Raw genomic sequence first — 14,684 nt, forward strand, 5'->3', positions numbered from 1 at the left:
CAGAGTGTCAGGTCCAGAATATCAGGCCCAAACGTTTTCCAGCTGGATAGTGAAAAGTCACAAAGTGGCTTAAAAGTTATTCACTTCTCCCGTCAGTGGTCATAATGTTGTGGCTGATCGGTGTAAGACATAGTTCCACTTCCTGTCATTTTAGTTTAGCTTTCTTTTTTCTTTTTTTTTGCATGTTGCATGTGATTTTATTTCCATCATCCTCACGCTGCAGATGCAGAACCAGAACCAGAACCAGGTGACTGACGACGAGATGCTTCCTCCCGTTCGACGCCGATATATCGCGACCACGGTCAAATAAAAACCGTCCCCTCTCGGCTAAAAAAGCTACGGCCTTTACAAACGGGCCGAAGCAATATCCATGTTCCGGCCACCGAGGTGACACTGAGGAGCCATTAAACCAATAGAGACTGGGGTGCAGCCACTTGATCCCTGCTATTAGCTCCGTTTCCATGGCAACGGCTGATTAAAGACCCGCGTCGCCGCCGCCTCTCGCCCCGCGGGTGCACACGGGCTTTGCAGTTTATTGCAAACAAACTCCACGCCACCGTCACCCTGATGCTTCTCGTGATGCTTTTAAGGAAACAGGAAGTGTCCTGAAGTCAGACCCGAGCGACTGACCTCTGACCTGAATGTCTGAACAATAATAATATCGATCTGCCACAGAGCGGAGAAGCTAATGACATAATCTAGAATCAGGACTCGAAGAGGAGCCTGTCCTGGTCTAATCGAATACAGCGTGTCCTCGTGGATCTGCCTAATCAAGAGGAAAAACCAAATAAATAAATATTCAGTTTCATGGTGAGTTGACATGAAAGCGTCGCGCAGAACAAAGCCAACAGCTGGCCCGCCCTCTGCCTTCGCTTTGCATTTCTTTGATCAATACGCCGCTAATGATAGCAGCCTCCTGAGCCAGTAATGATGGGAGGGAGGGGGGGGGGGGTCTCATTCATGTGTTACGCCACATTTATCACATTAATTGACTTTTTGAAGACATAAAGTCGCTGATCGATATGAATTAAGGCGACGATAGACTGGAGGTTAACATGTCTGTGACTGCGAGCGAACAACAGACACGCACGGTTTTACAGTTCTGACCTCAACAACTCTGTTAAGGGAAGAGCTCACTGCTGTTTTTAAAGTAAAGGTTTATACAGCGACACAAGAAACACCAATCACAACTTTATTTAAAAAAGAATGCTGCCCCCTGGTGGATGAACACAGAAACTACTGTGAAAAAAAAATCACTTTTCTTTCTCTTAATTAACAGTTTTCTGGGTTTTTTATGTAACTAGAGATAATAGTCATGCACATTATTCACTGTTTCTGAGATAAATCAAACTGGACTGACAATAAACAGAATATTATAATATTAGTTCTGCTTATTAAAATCAGAAAAACTCTGGATTTTTAGTGTTATTTTTTAACTACTGATGCATTTTTTCAATTAAATGTTAAAAAAATTCAAAAGGAAATAGTTAAAACTATTTGGCATTTCGTCTGATCATTACTATCATCATCATATTTATTACATTTAATTTTAATTGTCACTCAATGAAATACTGCTCCATAAAAGTAAAAACATTTTAAAGAGAATATTAACATTAACATTTCAAAGTTTTCAGTTTAAATTAGAGAATAAAAAGCTCAATAAATAATCCAGTTAAAATGACCATAAATACTAGTAGTAAAAGTTCTATTCAGTTTTATTTATATACCGTCAATAATGATACAAACTGTCTCAAGACACTTTATATAAAAAAACAGCCTGAAGCCTGCAGAGCAAAAACTCCCCAGCCAAAAATGTAAATATATTAAATTCTAAAAATATAAATCTAAAACAGTAAAGTGCATGATGGGAAACACACAGTCAGGGGTTTACTGATGTGCATTCAACAGCCTGACAGCAGATGGAAAGAAGCTGCTTCTTCAGTTCAGTTCAGTTCACGTCTGCAAAGTCTAAAAAGAAAATGTGCATCTTCCTCTTGGTGAATGTAGATTATGGTGCAACAGCAAGCACAGCCTGTGGATTTCTCATTAAACATAAATCACAGGTGCTAACGAACCAAAGACATTTAGCACGGAGCAGAACAAAAACCTGTAATTAGTCTTTGCCACTAGATGGCGCTAGAGGCCGACTTACATGACCCTGCTGCCTTCATTCAAAGGCTTTGACATTGATTTTGCATGTAGATTGCAAACAGGTAAAAAATGACATGTACCTTTATCTTATCACATCCTACGTCAGTGTTCAGCAACATGTACGTGGGCCACATACGTAAGTGAGCAGCATATTCTGTATTTCACAACTACTGAGATGAGTCGCATCAGTTCGGGCGACTCAGAAAGTGACGCAGGCTCCAGCGACGCGTCTTAATTGAGCCGAGGATGCAGTTAAAACCATCAGTGATGTGCGTAAACATCCTGCTGAAGCTTAAAATTTTAAAATCCCTTCTGGCTGACCTCTCGAATTATGAGCTAAACAGTTAAAGGGGGGAGGGAGGGGGGGAGGGCGGCTATTTTTATTTGCAATTGTGTTCTTCTTTTGGGAACAGTGATGGTTCATTTCCGCCCCCCCACCAAAAGAAAACAGTATTTTAGTCAAACTGGTTGTGAGGTTGTGACCTCGCGGATTACATCAGCGGCGGAGGAGCAGGAACAAGGTGACACATGTCGCAGCCATGTAGTCAGACGGAGAAGTTACATCGCGTGAGGGTGACGAAACTGGGAGAGGTTGAAAAATGTAAGAAGCGTAAGACTCGGGTCATCATGTGACATAACAAACGCACCAACAAAAAGGCACATTTACAGAGACGGGGAGGTTGCGTTTCCCTCACATGCTGCAGGTCCTGAAACCCGCTTTAACAATGCTCCCTGGATCACTGCCACTTCTCCCGGAGCCGTGAACTTTTTTTTCCCACAGTGTCACGGAGACGCGAGAGGCCCGCGGCTAACGGCTAACGGCTAACAGCTAACACACATTCTGACCGGGCGAGGAGAAAACACACCCACGTGCGGTTTTGACACTCTCCTGTCACTCCGCAGGAACAAACAGACGGAACACATTAAAAAAATTAAAAAAAGAAAAAAGAAAAGCAGTGGAGCGTCGTCTCATTTTAACAGCTCAGACTGTTATCGAGATAGCGAAAAAAAAAAAAAAGCAGGACTCCTCATAAAAGCATGTCAGATATTTACTGTCCTACCCCTTTTGCAGTGAAGCAGACATCTGACTAAACAAGAGTGTGTCTCAACACACACACATGTACACACACACACACACACACACACACACACACACACACACACACTGGACCTCTAATCTGCGGCTAAGCCATAACACCCAGCTGGGCGAGAAAGTGGCCTCCTCGGCACATTCCTTTGTAGTGGCACCACATGAAGAGAGAGAACATAAGAGGGACGGACGCCAGGTTAACGGAGGTTGACACATACGCAGGGTGAGGGTGTGTGTGTGTGTGTGAGTGTGTGTGCTGCTCTTTTAGGTTAGATGTGTTTTCTTTTTGTCGCTCAGATAAAAAAAAAAATGGCTGCCAGACATGTGCGTGCGTCGCTTCTTGGTGACGAGAACGGAAAAACAAGACACAGCAGTCAGGTGCATCTTCACGCTGTTTTGCAGAAATTTCCTGGCAGTTTTGATTTAATTTCCACTTTATTTATTTATTTAAGCGACGTACATCCCATCAACTTCCCCCCCCTCTCCTCCTCAGTCACATATCTGGGAGTTCGGTTTGATTCTCTTTTGACTTCCCGTGACCCTGTGAAGCACCTCATTCCACCACTTTGACCCTGTCAGAGGCTGAGAAGCTTTTATCTCCTACAGACTGGACGACTGCAACGGGCTCTTCACCGGGATCATTGGTGAGTACAACCAGAACTATGATACAGTCTCCCCATCCACCTGTATTTTTCTCATAATATGCTTTTTATGCTCTGACTTCTTGCCTTTAATCCGTACCACTCTGCAGAGACCCTTGGATAAAAAGTGCATTATGTGTAGCTGTGTACATGAAGCCCTGCAGAGACTCTACTTCCTGAGGAAGCTGAGATCCTTTAACATGTGCAGGAAGATGCTGGAGATCTTCTACCTTCTGTTGTGACCAGAACCCTTTTCTCTGCTGGAGAACAGCTACACACTGAATAAACTGATCAGGAAGGTTCTGGCTCTGTCATTAACTCCACCCGGGAAACGTTTGAGGTGGTGGTGGAGAGGAGGACACTTAACAAACTGTTACCAATCATGGATAATCCTGAACCACCCTCTCCACCAGACGATAGATGGACAGTGGACCTCCTTCTCCAAGAGACTCAGACTCGTTGTGTCAAAGAACGTTACAGGAAATCTTTCCTGCCTGAAGACATACGCCTGCTCAACTCCTCATCTGCATGTGACTGATAACACTCTGTACTTTATTTATTTTCCCTCCTTTTATACACGTTTTGTTTCAATTCACTTATTATAATGTGTATATAGTACATTGTGTTTTTCCTGTTATATATAGAGTATGTACAGTGTTGAGTGTCTGTACTTTGCTGCTGCAACGGTGACATTTTCCATTTTGGGATTAATAAAGCATCCATCCATCTTATATATAAAATGTATTATTATTATTATTTATCTTTATTCTTATCTATACTGTTTATTTACATCTATACTGTTTTATTAAGTGTTTATAGTTAGTTACTATCCTTGAGAGCATCTAGGAATGAGTGAGCAGCCCCACACTTACTGATGTATAACTCAGACGTTACGTAAAACTAGTGGAGGAAAAGCTTTGGGAGGTGTTTCAGTGACATGTTTTTTTTTTGTTTCTAGGATGGAGCAGAATGAAAGCACTAAATTACTGTGAGAAAAGCATGAGAGATGTGTTCGAGACCTAAATGATGGACGTATGAATCAGGCTGCTACGTGACACTGACCGAGGCTTTGATGAGGTTTTCCTCACACGGCCTCTGTGCCTCTTTATGTCGTTTCATTTACTTCATTCATCAGCGTCAGATACTGGATGTAGCACAACATATCAGCGTTAAGCTGATTCCAACTGTTTTTCATTGCTGTCAACACAATCAAATGCCCGTTAGACCAGTTACTGTTTAACAGATACCAGCACCAATGTCAACACTCAGTACCGTATTCAGCCACGTGGACCGTGACGTAGCTTTGGTTGGTAGATGTGTTAACGCAGCAGAAGTTCTTGATGTAATTTAAACCAGTGAGTTACATGAAAATTCATGAATCCATCTTTGAAACAGCTGAACGTTGAACTGTCACAAGACGATCGATGTTATTCACGTCTCCCGTTGGTGGTCATAATGTTCTGGCTGATTGTGTGAGCACCACTCTTATATCTACTCAATCTAATCAGAACAAGGAGATCGTTCCAAATTACTCACTGATATAAATGACAGACTCTCCAACGAAGCCGTTCAATCGACTTTATTTACTGAAGCAATTACCTGGAAAACCAATCAATGCAAAAACCTCATCTCATCACAGCGGCGGACGCAGGGCGAACAAATTCAGACCGGATATTTAATGTGGAAAAGCGCACATTAAAAAGTAACTAAGACGTGGCTGTGTTTACAGGAGTCATCACCTGAGCTCTGAAATCAACCTGTTTTTTTTTTTTTTGTTTACCCAGCGAGGCCCGGAGGCGACATGAGGTTGAACACGATAAACAATGTAAAGTTTAACAAGACATTCCATTCGCCAAAGGCTCCATTTTAATTGCATTGTATGGGACAGGACGGTCAATATTTGCTCACCAGAAATTGCCCCGATTAAGCCTAAAGCTAGAGACGTACTGATAATAGCTTCATTCACGTCTGTATTTTATCTTTTTATTCAGTGCAACTAAATAAAAAGGGTTTAAACTAAAAAGGGCTGACGACGACTTTCAGGACTGCATGTTTGGACGTAAAAGAAGTCCTGAAAGGTGATGAAACCAGGGGATGTGCAGGAGTTTATGCGTGAAAACCTGGAGCTAAGAATAGAAACATGTGAAAAGCCAAGGATGAAAAACGTAATCTGGGCTAAAAGATGCGTTCCCAGTATTTCAGGCGACTAGTTGGAACTCTTCCAAAGGCGGGAATGGGCGTCATAAACTGTAAACTGTCCTGCACCTACCTGGTACCTGGTTAAGTCATCTGCAACAAATACCAATCAGCCACAACATTATGACCACTGACAGTAGAAGTAAATAACATTTAAACCATGTTGTGACGACTCAGTGTTCTGCTGGGAAACTTTTGGACCTGATATTAATTAGTGTGGATGTTACTTAGACATGTTGCCCCCACCTAGACCAGACCAGACCAGACCCCCCCACCCCCCCGTCCCACAGCAATGACACTCGAACTCAACTCACGTACGACTCAAAAATAAAAAATAAAAAACATGAAGAACATCACAAGTTGTTAACTTGGCCTCCAGATTCACTAGATCCCAAACTGATCAAGTATCTGTGGGATGATCCACTATAGAGGCCCCTCCCCCTCGACCCATAGGACCCAAAGCCCCGCCCCCTCCCACTAACAACAAACACCACAGGAGCAGCTGACAGATGAATCTTCTTCCTCACAGTACGAGCTGAAGCTGAACAGTTTATGTACGTGATGTCACAGCAACTGAGGTCTCCATGGTTACGACCACTGAGTGGTAAAATCTAAATTGTAAAATTAATTAAAAAATACAAAGAGCTGTTGTAAAACTAACTGAAACTGAAAATGAGGCTAATCCACTTTTCCAAATCCATTCTAGTTCGTGTGGATCACTGTCGAGTCCTTAATTTAAGCTGTATTCTTAGTATTTTTTATATTTCTAATCTAAGCCAGTGACCATAACATGAACCTATTAGATGTTTTAGCTGTTTTAGTTGTTAGTTTAAGGTGCTTTATTCGGGGATGGGGTGAGAGCATTAAGACGATTTTATTTACTTTCCCACCGTGGATATTCCTGGATATGAACTGGCAGCATTCAGGCAGTAAGTCTCCTTACGACCAGACATCCTGAGGGAAAAGCTGGACGGAGAGGACGCAGTGTCCCCAGAGGGAGAAACCAATCCCCCCCGTGCATCCTCAGTAATGGGAAGAAGACACGTTTCCGAGCCTCCATGTAAACGGTCACTTACCACTCAGAGAGACATCACTTTGAGTGAAATGACAGGACCCAGCGGGGCTCTAATTGCTGGACTCCACACAAAGGCAAACAATAAACTGCTGCCGGCAGCTTAGAGTTGAGCGTTTGATGCCTGCACCAGGTGTGTGTGTGTGTTTTTTACCGCTTCACCACCGGCCCCAGTTAATGAAACACTTGCCTGGACCTTCCTGTGTTCGGATTTCCATAAAATTAGAGGAACAACGAGTTTTGGGACAAATACAGACGCGCTGAGAGCAATAATCAGCTCCACTGCTACAGTCCACATCAGGACAGTTCGGTGCATTAAGGTGCAGCAAAGCAAAGTGGGAATTTAAAGGGACGTCTTAGTGCAGCACCTTGTATTCTCTAATAAGCCCTTTGGTTATTCATTTTTAAGCATTTATAAAGTTTAAACCGTAATAACAAGGATGTGTAGGCTCAGTTTTTTTGTTAGCTGCTAGCTTTTCATCGCTGATAAAATAAAAAAACACATGTAAAACATTCTTGTCTTGCTTCCTCTCCCTCCGTCAGAAACCTCCACCGCCATGTTCCACCGATTTTCCTCTTTTTCCACTATTAAAATCTCATTTTCTGCCTCTTTTTTTTTTTTTTTTTTTTCCTCTCTCTGCTGGTGTGTTACCGCCTCCTCTCTGTCACCGCTGGTCTGCAGCTCCAGTCCCTCCTTCACACATAACGCTGTGTTCTTTGGCTCCCTTCATTAGTTGTAGCAATAAACGCACAAGCCCACAGGATACTTGCACAAAAAAAAACAAAAAAAACTGGTCGGTGTGATTACTGCAGACTCAGTAATGTCAGTAATGTCGGGGGCGGAGGGACGGTGTCAGGACTTTGAAATGTGCGTGAAGAATTACTTAATCATGTATCTGCAGATGGCAAAGCATGAAAGAAACACACTGTTTGTTTGTCAGGACTCAAACGCTCTGAGCGTTGTGATCAGATAAAACAAGAATGTGCAGAAAACTTTTTTTTTTATAATTATTTGGTTGTAACGCCTTCCTCCTCCTCCTCCTCCTCATAGTTTCACTATGATCCCGGTGGCCACTCTGCAGAAACTCATTCTCTGCTGCACAGGAGTTTTCTGGTGACCCCTTCCACTGGAGGAGCTTAGATACTGTTTTGACAGCCTCCCCCCTCCCCTCCCCTCCCCTCCTCTGCCCACTCCACCCCCCCCCCCCTCATTTTTCAATAGGCTCATTATAAAAGCAGCTCTCCCTGGACTTGAACTCGGCCTGCGTTTCTACGACCGCAAAGGAGTCATAAAAGAAAAAAAAAAGAAAATGTGCTGCAGCATCAGTGTAAGTCTGTGTGTTTTTAATGGTGTGAGGTTCCAAGCCCCCCCCCCCCCCCCCCTCCCCGCCCCCCTCCACATGTGAGAAACTTTCTACAGCGCTTGGCTGTGTTGTGGGTACACATGGACCAGTAAAAGAAAAAAAAAGAAAAACGTAATGGGAATGTGCCGTCACATTCCCAATCACATTACAGTTATGACAGTGAAAGTTAGAATCACACAAAGCGTAATAATAATAATAAAAATAATATCTTATATACTTCCAATTTAATGTAAAAGTGAACAGGACAGAGCGCCGCCGGCTGCAGAGCTCAACTCTATCTGATATACATTAGCTTGCAAATATTCAGAATTTCCTGGCGTGGAGTTTAAAGAGCCACGCTCGCACGGAGCAGAGGAGCAGAAACGAAATACAATATGCTATTATGCAATGAACGTAATAATTCGCTTCTTGTGTAATTTTGTGGTCGCTCTGAGTTCCAGCGCGCGGCGTTACAGTCTCCGTGTGCTTTTACAGGAAAACGGAGAGGATAAGATAACACACAAAAAATATAAAAAATAAAAAAGCTGGAGCGCATCCTCAGCACCTACAGAGAGGTAGAGGTTCACAAACACAGCTACACGTTGAGTCGTTCACATGCAGAGTTTATAAAACAGTATCGATTGGAAACCATCTTTCTCTTTCTCTTTCTCTCTTGTCCAGTTTCCACGGCTGCAGCTTTAATGCAGACGCCAACTCTGCTCCGTCCATTTAAAGGCGCGCGTGAGACACAAGGCTCAGTCATTCAGCCTGTCAGTAACACAGGAGCCAAACTAACGGAGAATAAATCATTTTTCCTGGGGGGGGGGGGGGGGGGGGGGGGGGGGGCTTTAACCTGAACAAAGAGCCTGTGTGTGTGTGTGTGTGTGTGTTGTTCTATTAACATGCTCCTCGAACGAAGTCTTCATCCTCAGTGCATTAAAAGCAAAACATTACAACCCAAATAAAGGAAAGAGCAAGAATCACTTAAATCACATATACGACCGTGTCACTGCAGCTATTAACCCTTTAGAAGGGGCCGGGCGGAGTGCCAGTTCTTAATCATTTTAATTTTAATATACTGGCACATGTTTCAGACTGGACCATCTTCAATGGTGCGTGTGAGGCTTTGCGAAGATGGAAAGATCCGAAAAATGAAGAAGCGTCAAAATGAGGAGTTGGTTGTAGTAGTTTTTTTTAGGGTGACCAGATGTTCCTGATTTGGATGACTTGTCCTTGACTAAAGCTGTCCCTGAAAATGTACCTAATTTTAGCTTTTTATGAATGAGAAAATAAAAATTTTGCGCACAGACTACAATTATTACGGTAGAATGTCGCACTGCTATTGACATTAGATACAGTTTATATATGAATAAATATATCAAAATAAATGTAACTGTAATTGTCCCTGTTTCTTCTTTGTATTTTTTTTAATCTTTGGTAATTTCCACATCCACATTCAGTGCAAACACGTGGTCATGCAAACCTGTTTTACAACTAATGTGGAATTATTCTACAATATTTACTCATCATTACAGTAAAACATTCCATCCTTAGTCATTCTACTGTTTTAATTCCTCTCTCAACCAGTAGAAAATGCTGTGATATAGATTTTTGCTCGTACTGCTCAGCCCTGATCAGGGCAAAAGTTTCAGCTATTTCTGAGCTTCCCAATCAATATGTTGTTGCTATGGTAACTTCTCCTGTGACTCTCCCAGAAGTTTATTACACTCTTATAACATGCACTAAATTGTAACAAAATAGGCAACAGGACATTTTCTATCTTTATTAAGGTCAAAATAAGCAAAAAAAAAAAAAAAACTGTGATCCTAAAGGGTTAAGAACGGTTTTCCTACAGGAGAGAAGAGAGATTACAAAGGAAGCACATGCCGTGTGCTCCTAAGGCCATAAAGACACGGCCTCCCTGTGTGGCCTCTGCTCAGCTCCAGCTTCATAAACCAGCATGGATGGAGGAGAATAGGTAAAAAATCACCTCCAAGAAATGAGGTGCCAAATTTTCTTGGCTAACGGGCAACAATACACGAACGAGGCACCTCTAATAAAGACCGAATAGTTCCCTCTGCAACGTATTTCACAAACCTTCACTTTAACCTTCGGCTGAATTCAGAAGAAATAGGACGTTCACCTCCCCAGAACCTCGGCTCCAGTCGCCACACAGAGAAGCTGCTGACTAGCTCACGGCTTAGCATAAATATCGTGCACATTATGACACGCACCAATCAGCCACAACATTATAACCACTGATAGGAGACGTAAACAACCATCTTGTGACTATTCAATGTTCTGCTGAGAACTGACATTCATTCATGTGGATGTTATTACTTCAGACAGACCGGGCGCCCACCCCACCCCACAGCAAGAAGGTGGCATCGGTGTATGTAGATCCACTGAGGCACAGTCATGTTAGGACAGGACGGCTGCATTTCTGCCCTGACATGACTTTTTATTGATAACACATTTAAACCCACGATGTCTGGAATCCTTTCCAATTAAACACATTAAACTGAGTGTACACACGTTCTTACCTGCTGTAGCTTCACGCCAACGAAGCGTAGCACGCATCTGCAGCTTCTGAGTTCACCCTCGACACTGCGCATCAGCGTCGGCCACATGTCCTCCTTGGTGGGAATCCTCAACCCGTGACAAGCTACGGCCGCCCAGACGTCCTCTGAGATGCGTCCCGACGGCAGCGTCCTGACGATCGCTCTGGTTCCCGTACACACCGACTTCGTCACCTTGTGGAGAGGAAGGAGGTGTTTCAGCTTATGGCATTATCTAATAGAAGACGGTCACCAAGATAGTTCATGAAGCCATGAACAAAAGTAAAAACCAGAGTTGTATATTAGAGAGAGTCTGGTCCAACTAGGGAATGGAGCGTCTGATCTGTCCCTCTATGCTGATTGGTTCTGAGCTGGTCACATGTCTCATGGGCGCCATGTTAGATACATCTAACCAATATTCACCCATAGAGAAGTGTCAATAACAGAAAAATAAAGTTGGATTAAATGTTAAAATATGCCACAGGATCAGGAAAACACAGAGGAAACTCCACCGTTTCCCCAGTGAACAAAAACAGAGAAAGTTATGGAGCAGAAGATTAAAAGGAAGAACTGGATGTCAGCTGGTTTCTCTCTATTATGTGACGGGGTAAATGTCAGTGTCTCTCTTTGACGTTTGTTAAGATTTTATATAGAAAAAATAAAGTCATACCATCATTAATGTGAACCTTGATCTAAAAAACGCCGCTTTACAAATGAATGAAGTTTGAAGTTAACCTGGCCTTATGCTAACCTTATGCTAGCTAGTTATCCAGACTAAAGGCTTAGAAAAATGAAAAAGCTATCGTCATATATACATATATACACATATACTCCTAAGTTATTATGGCTAGCATGCTAATGCTATAATGATAATACGAAATAACAATGAGACTGGTTTAATTTTCACTATTTCTGAGTATTTATAATTTTTCTGAGTAATTTCTAACTTTTAACAGTGATGGATGAACACGGAGACTGAGGAGAAGGTAAACACAGCTCCATGACTGATGAGGTGATTGGGCTACAAAGCATTTTACAGGCTCATTTAAGATATTTAAAGGAAGCAGACGCTGAGATATTTAAATGAGACGTTGGTAATCACATTTATAGGCCCGTTAATGGTGAAAATAAGACATTTATTTAAACACAGCACATCCGCCCCATAAGGTTACGCTGTAGAATCTAACCCCCGATGTAGCAAACATGGCGCCATGATTGTAATTGGCCAGACTCTCTCTAGTATACGGCTCTGGTAAAAACCAGTAAACACCAACAGAAATGAAACTTGTAAATACCTTCTGATTGTTCTTGAAGTACCGCCTGACCAGGACAGTAGAACGCTCCTTCCGGTTCCTGACAAACGTGGCGTTGTCCGAGAGAACCCCGCCGTCCTCCTCATCACTGCTGTTGCTGTTCCTGGCGTCTCCCAAGGACGCCTTCTCGTCGTGGCTCAGGGACGTTGTCACGGTTTCCAGAGACGTCCGACGAATGAACAGTTTCTCCAGGGAGTATCTGTTGACCCGGGGCCTTCGGTTGAGCCTCTCTAAACTCAGGTACCCGTCCTTTAGGTGGGACAGGCGGATGTGTCCGTTTTGGTGGCGACAGTTGATGAGTGGGGAACCGCACGGAGACGACGCCACAGAACTTGGTTCACTGGAAGGACTGTCTTGAGTCTGGAAGTACAGAACATGGCAACATAAATACTCTTACATGTGTTTCAGTGCATTTTTAATTTGCTTTCTATGGTCTATCATCTTTGTTTTCTACCTTGTGGAAGGCCAGCGCTGACACCGGGAGGCTGCTGCGGCGGACGTGTCTCTGGCTGGGGCAGGAGGAGGTGGTGCTGAGACGAGGGCTGTGAACGGGGCTGGAGCCGGGACTAGGACTGGATCTGCACCGGGTGCAGGGACAGTGGCTGCTGCTGGTTTTGTGTCTGGCCTCGTCCAGCTGGCTCAAAGATCCCTCGGAACTTTTCTGATGAACCAAAGCTATTCGTTGGACGCTGGTGCCAGCTGACAGCTCTGGATAATGTTTTTCCTCAGCACTCAAGATTTTTGAGGCGCACTCAAAGCACTCGTACTCTTTGTCCACAGCGGCTTCGTTCTCACTGTCACACGACAGCTTCCTGTACAGGAGGAGGGACGGGCTGCTCCGCTGCTTCGTCAGCCACGGTTGCTCGGCGCTCCTCCACACCTGCTGGACGTTATTTGCATGTTTGGCGTCTCGGCTCGGTCCGCTCCGGCTGGAAGGAGGTGAGACGCGCTTAGCTAGCGCTGCAGGCCCAACCTCAGCTTCGTTCGCTTCGGTGGCCATCACGTCTCCCTGTGGTGTCACGCTCCGTCCTTTCTCTGCAGCTTGGAAAAGAAGAAGAACTTTACTGTTGACGCCAGCATTTAGTTAACCTGCTTTTAATTATCATCAACACAATTAAACGCATTATTTTAAAATCAGCTTAAACTTTTTCACTGGTTCTTGCCTCAAGCCATTGCCTTGAGGCCGAGGCAAATAATAACATCAGCTTCCAGTGGCCTCTTGAGACGGCGCGTCCACACAGAGCATGCTCTGTCTGCGTGTGTGTGTGTTGTGGAAATAGAAGCTTGTGCAGCTGTACAAACCAGCAGATAATGAACCCACCGAGGTGACCCTGGAGGACTGAGGAATTTCCTTGATAGTACGGTCCCCGGTCCCAGCTCACAGGGCCATGTGCGTCCCCGGTTGGGCTAGCTCCGCCTGAACCCGGACACGGATCTGTGGCATAGCTGTGGGCTCTGAGAAAAACACAGGAGAGAGCACAACAAACAAAAAAATAAATGATCACGTTATGACGCGCAGACACAGACACAGACTTGAGACTAAACCGAAAGACATTTTCTTGTTTTGATAGGTTAACTCACACAGAAAAAGAAATTAAGGAAATACATTGTCTGTATGCCACAGTTATGCCATCATGAAGAGAAAGCGAAAGAAAAGTCCCTGAAGCATGCAAACTCCCGTTTATCATCACGTTTCCACTGACACAGCACAGGTGTTAAATGACGCCTGAAAGGGTTCAAAAGAAGCAATTATGCAAAGATGTCAATAAAAGTGGACAGTGGATTCTAATGCACAATGTCCTGTAACGAACCATCTTGTGACAATTGTGTTCTGCCAGGAAAGTTTGGACCTGGTATTCATTCTTGTGTATGTTACTTAGACATGTAGCATCCACCTAGACCAGACCAGACGTCCCCACACAAAACAGGACACCCTCAGATGTGCACTCTCTGATGAGCCACGACTGTTCTGGAGGCACCGACACAATATTACGAAGGTGGTCACAATGTTACGCCACATGGCAATCACCACAGGAAACCATTTATCTTAATTTTCACGCTGAGGTGAATCGGACCTGAGCGGAGAATATTTCTGCACCGTGGTGGGATGAAATACATCCCCGACAGACACACAGTCACCCACAACATGCACACATGCTAATTGGTGTGGTTCTGGCTTCGTCGCGGTGGCCGACGACGAATAAATCCCCCCGAACTAGCGCCTAAAACCTTATAATTAGAGAGACCACAGCCCTCAACTCTCTGCCAAAATGTGTGGGCTACGGTCGGAATGTGGGGCCGAGCCAGAGAGAGAGAGAGA

At 43.9% G+C, this 14,684-nt stretch overlaps 1 protein-coding gene across 9 annotated transcripts in view; it reads right to left on the reverse strand.

Moving 5' to 3' along the window:
- The window catches only part of plce1 (phospholipase C, epsilon 1), a 97,483-nt gene that overhangs the window by 66,076 nt on the left and 16,723 nt on the right, over positions 1-14,684 (reverse strand). For 7 of the 9 annotated variants that reach the window (XM_047608880.1, XM_047608887.1, XM_047608886.1 and 4 more), the window contains exons 2-5: positions 13,686-13,819; positions 12,819-13,405; positions 12,347-12,724; positions 11,037-11,246 (exon numbers count right to left, since the gene is read on the reverse strand). In XM_047608880.1, the coding sequence (XP_047464836.1) occupies positions 11,037-11,246; positions 12,347-12,724; positions 12,819-13,364 (1,134 nt within the window). In that variant the 5' untranslated portion in view covers positions 13,365-13,405; positions 13,686-13,819. The remainder of the gene's footprint in view (positions 1-11,036; positions 11,247-12,346; positions 12,725-12,818; positions 13,406-13,685; positions 13,820-14,684) is intronic. The other 2 variants (XM_047608882.1, XM_047608883.1) reach the window with 1 other exon arrangement.

This window comes from Mugil cephalus, chromosome 16, assembly GCF_022458985.1.
Source record: "Mugil cephalus isolate CIBA_MC_2020 chromosome 16, CIBA_Mcephalus_1.1, whole genome shotgun sequence".
In the NCBI taxonomy this organism is placed as follows: Eukaryota; Metazoa; Chordata; class Actinopteri; order Mugiliformes; family Mugilidae; genus Mugil; species Mugil cephalus.